The following is a 3,025-nucleotide window of genomic DNA, read 5'->3' on the forward strand; positions in this document are numbered from 1 at the left end:
AATGGCAATGAGGTTTTATAATAATCTGCAATAATAAGAATGTAGTTCTACAGATTTCTGTCCGAAAAAAATGATAATGCTTAATAGCAATTTCAACAGGAGAAAAACAAAAAGCACTCTGAAAAGATTAACAATGAGATGTAGTGAAAACAGTGTAGTTAAAAATGTCCCAACGTCCCCAACCAAATGAAACTTTCCTGTGCTTCTGAAGATCACAACGCTTTTCTTTTTTTCTATGCGCTCTCAAAAGGACTTTGCAGCGAGTTACATCTTCTAGGGGGTTCCATGATACAGTCTCAAAGTTCAAAACTTGGTTCCTTCAAAATATAATGGGACGTTGGTCAAAGAATTCGAGTCAAAACAATACCTCCTTTGCTTTGCATTTTCATCGATCAATCAAAACCACTCGTGTACATTGGAAAGAGATCCATCAGTTTATCGAGAGCATCTGCGTGGAACTTCCTTCCAAAGAGATAGCAAGGTCTTTTGATTCCGTTCCACATGCATTGTGTCCATGTTACTATACCCTGTGTTAAAAAAAAAGAAGCATTATAAGAGAAGAAAAAATAAACGGTAAATGTAGAAATGATTACAAGTATGTAGAAGCGTGTACCGTTCCTTCACTTGTTACGCGTGAAACAGCGTCGATGGACTGCAAAAGGTATTATACCAATTTAGATAATCTCAGTGGAAGCTAAGCCAAAAGGAATAGTGAGTGAAGAGAACCAATACCGTGAGGTTTTTAAGTAACTCGTGTGAGACATCTTCAGGCATGAATGTTCTTGGATGCCACTTTCCCTCAGACCAATCAACATATGTAAGAGTCCAGTTAGCAATGCCACCAGGATCAAGCATCTGAGAGATATATATATCACACCAAATTATATATTATAGAAGAATGAAAGTTTTAAGGTAAAGACTGAGAAGATATTCTCACATAGAAGAATGTTGGCAGGTAGTGTTCATCAGCAATGCAGTTCTTGTTACTCTCTACACCTGGCTGCACATAAATAACAATAATCTTCCAATTAATATAACAGAGAAAAGAAAGTAAGAAACATGTGGTAAGGTCAGACTCACCCCACAGTAGTCCCGGAACTTTGAGTAGTATAGACTGTCTGCCATAGTCATGACTGCATGCTGACGCGTCATGGAGAACCACTGCAGGGGTATTGAGAGAGAGATATAGTTGACTAGGCCATAAAAAACTTGTTCAAAAATGCCTCTCAATGACGACGGATAAAACCAAACATGCAGATGATAAACTCTCGCTCTCATGCATATTTATACTAGGTGCATTCCCATAACTAGTCCACAAAGAGTTCTACTTTTATCATACCAACCAAATTCCAGAACTCATTCGTTACATCTGAGTCTTTTGTATTTAAATGATAGCTTTCACATGTATTTTCAGAGGATGAGGCATCAAGCATGATAAATAGTATTTTTACCTGTGAACCCTTTCTAAAATCTTCCTTTGGAATTTCGGGCAACATGTGATCCATATGCCTGCCGATTCCATGTGGACCAGGATCGTCAAAACTGAAGAGCAAGCAAAAGAGAAATTCATATAATTAGTATAGAGAGAGATTAATAACTATGATTTTGAGATCTCATCAAAAGGACTTTACCAGTCAACATTGCTAACATTGCTGTACATCATATAGTTGTACATGTAATCAAAACTTCTAAGCGGCACACAACTGCAAACCAAAAAACAAGAAACACTCTCAAGTTAATCAAGGCAAACCAGTGAAGAGAGAAACAAAAATTGCTGGAATATGATTGATTACCTATCAGAGAGTAATACAAATTGCTGATTTTCAGGATCTCTAAGAGCACTTGTCAACAAACGTCTCTCAGCGTCAATCATTGATATCCTACCCCATACCACCTTCACAAAGAAAAAAAAACATATATAATGATTCTTTTACCACAATTATAAAATTTAAAGGCAGAAAAAGAGGCATACCTCATCACTTCGAATTTCACGGTTAAGAAAGTAACGACTGGTGTGAACCGGCGTATCCTTTGATGCATGAATATACACTGAGAATTTCCCCTCATGACCCTGTGAGGGAAGGATTAAAAAGCACAAAACCTTCAGACACAACAACTGATGCAGAGGAGAAAAGAAGAGATGAAGTTTTACCTGGAAAAAGAGGTCCCATAGCTTTTCAAAAGGCAAAGTCCCCGGAGTTAAGAACATAAACGCAATCTTACTAGTCTTTTTAATAACACGAGGGGAGCTCAATATCTCCCTAATCACCACACGAGCCGCAATCTCGTCATCAGAAAGCTCCCTAGGAGAGGGTGGAAGCCAATCAGTAAGCCCTTTGCATCCTTTAGAAGAAAACATATAACAAGCAGCTCTTCTGTGGTGAGGGAACACGTAACCACCGATTACAAACATTGTTATCAGAGAAACCACTGCCATGATCCATACTGGCTTCCTTGTTGTAGGAGGAGCACGGTGGTGGCGAGCTCCAGGCAAAGACTGCATATAACTTGTTCCGCATAGACGCCACCCTTTAACTGCCTTCATCTCTTCAAAACCCAAAAAAAAAAAGACAACTTTATTTCATTACTGCAACTGCTCAGCCTCAGGAGGAACAAGCTTCTTCTTCAGCTACAACGAGAAATTGGAAGCTTGAACCAATCAAACCTGAAGTTACATATTAAAAAAAAACACATTCAGACCAAAACACAAGAGAAACACACACAACTTGACCTGTCCTGTTCTCTCAGTTTTTTCCTATTTTTACAGATATAATAATAAGCAAAACAGGTGAATGATCCAATAGAATGAAGTAAAGAATCAAACAAACATTGACAAATTCAAATTAGTACCCCCCAAGAACAAAAAGTCAATGCTATATCCAACCAAAACCAAAGAAAAGTCAAAACCATCGTCACAGCTTCACAATCATTCACGCGCATTGCTTCAATCTCAAATCATTACCACAAATATCATTCTAACGAAACCAAATCTGATCTCTTTCTAAAAAAAAAAAAAAAAAAAAAA

General features: G+C 37.7%; 1 protein-coding gene across 2 annotated transcripts in view; it reads right to left on the reverse strand.

The window, feature by feature from the left end:
• The window catches only part of LOC106301881, a 3,567-nt gene continuing 542 nt past the window's right edge, over window positions 1-3,025 (reverse strand). The window contains exons 2-11 of one of the 2 annotated variants that reach the window (XM_013738365.1): window positions 2,153-2,665; window positions 1,973-2,071; window positions 1,794-1,894; window positions 1,632-1,703; window positions 1,452-1,542; window positions 1,081-1,161; window positions 938-1,000; window positions 733-855; window positions 614-652; window positions 1-527 (exon numbers count right to left, since the gene is read on the reverse strand). In XM_013738365.1, the coding sequence (XP_013593819.1) occupies window positions 393-527; window positions 614-652; window positions 733-855; window positions 938-1,000; window positions 1,081-1,161; window positions 1,452-1,542; window positions 1,632-1,703; window positions 1,794-1,894; window positions 1,973-2,071; window positions 2,153-2,545 (1,197 nt within the window). In that variant the 5' untranslated portion in view covers window positions 2,546-2,665 and the 3' untranslated portion in view covers window positions 1-392. The remainder of the gene's footprint in view (window positions 528-613; window positions 653-732; window positions 856-937; window positions 1,001-1,080; window positions 1,162-1,451; window positions 1,543-1,631; window positions 1,704-1,793; window positions 1,895-1,972; window positions 2,072-2,152; window positions 2,666-3,025) is intronic. The other variant, XM_013738366.1, reaches the window with a different exon arrangement.

This window comes from Brassica oleracea, chromosome C7 (genome assembly GCF_000695525.1).
Source record: "Brassica oleracea var. oleracea cultivar TO1000 chromosome C7, BOL, whole genome shotgun sequence".
Taxonomy (NCBI): Eukaryota; Viridiplantae; Streptophyta; class Magnoliopsida; order Brassicales; family Brassicaceae; genus Brassica; species Brassica oleracea.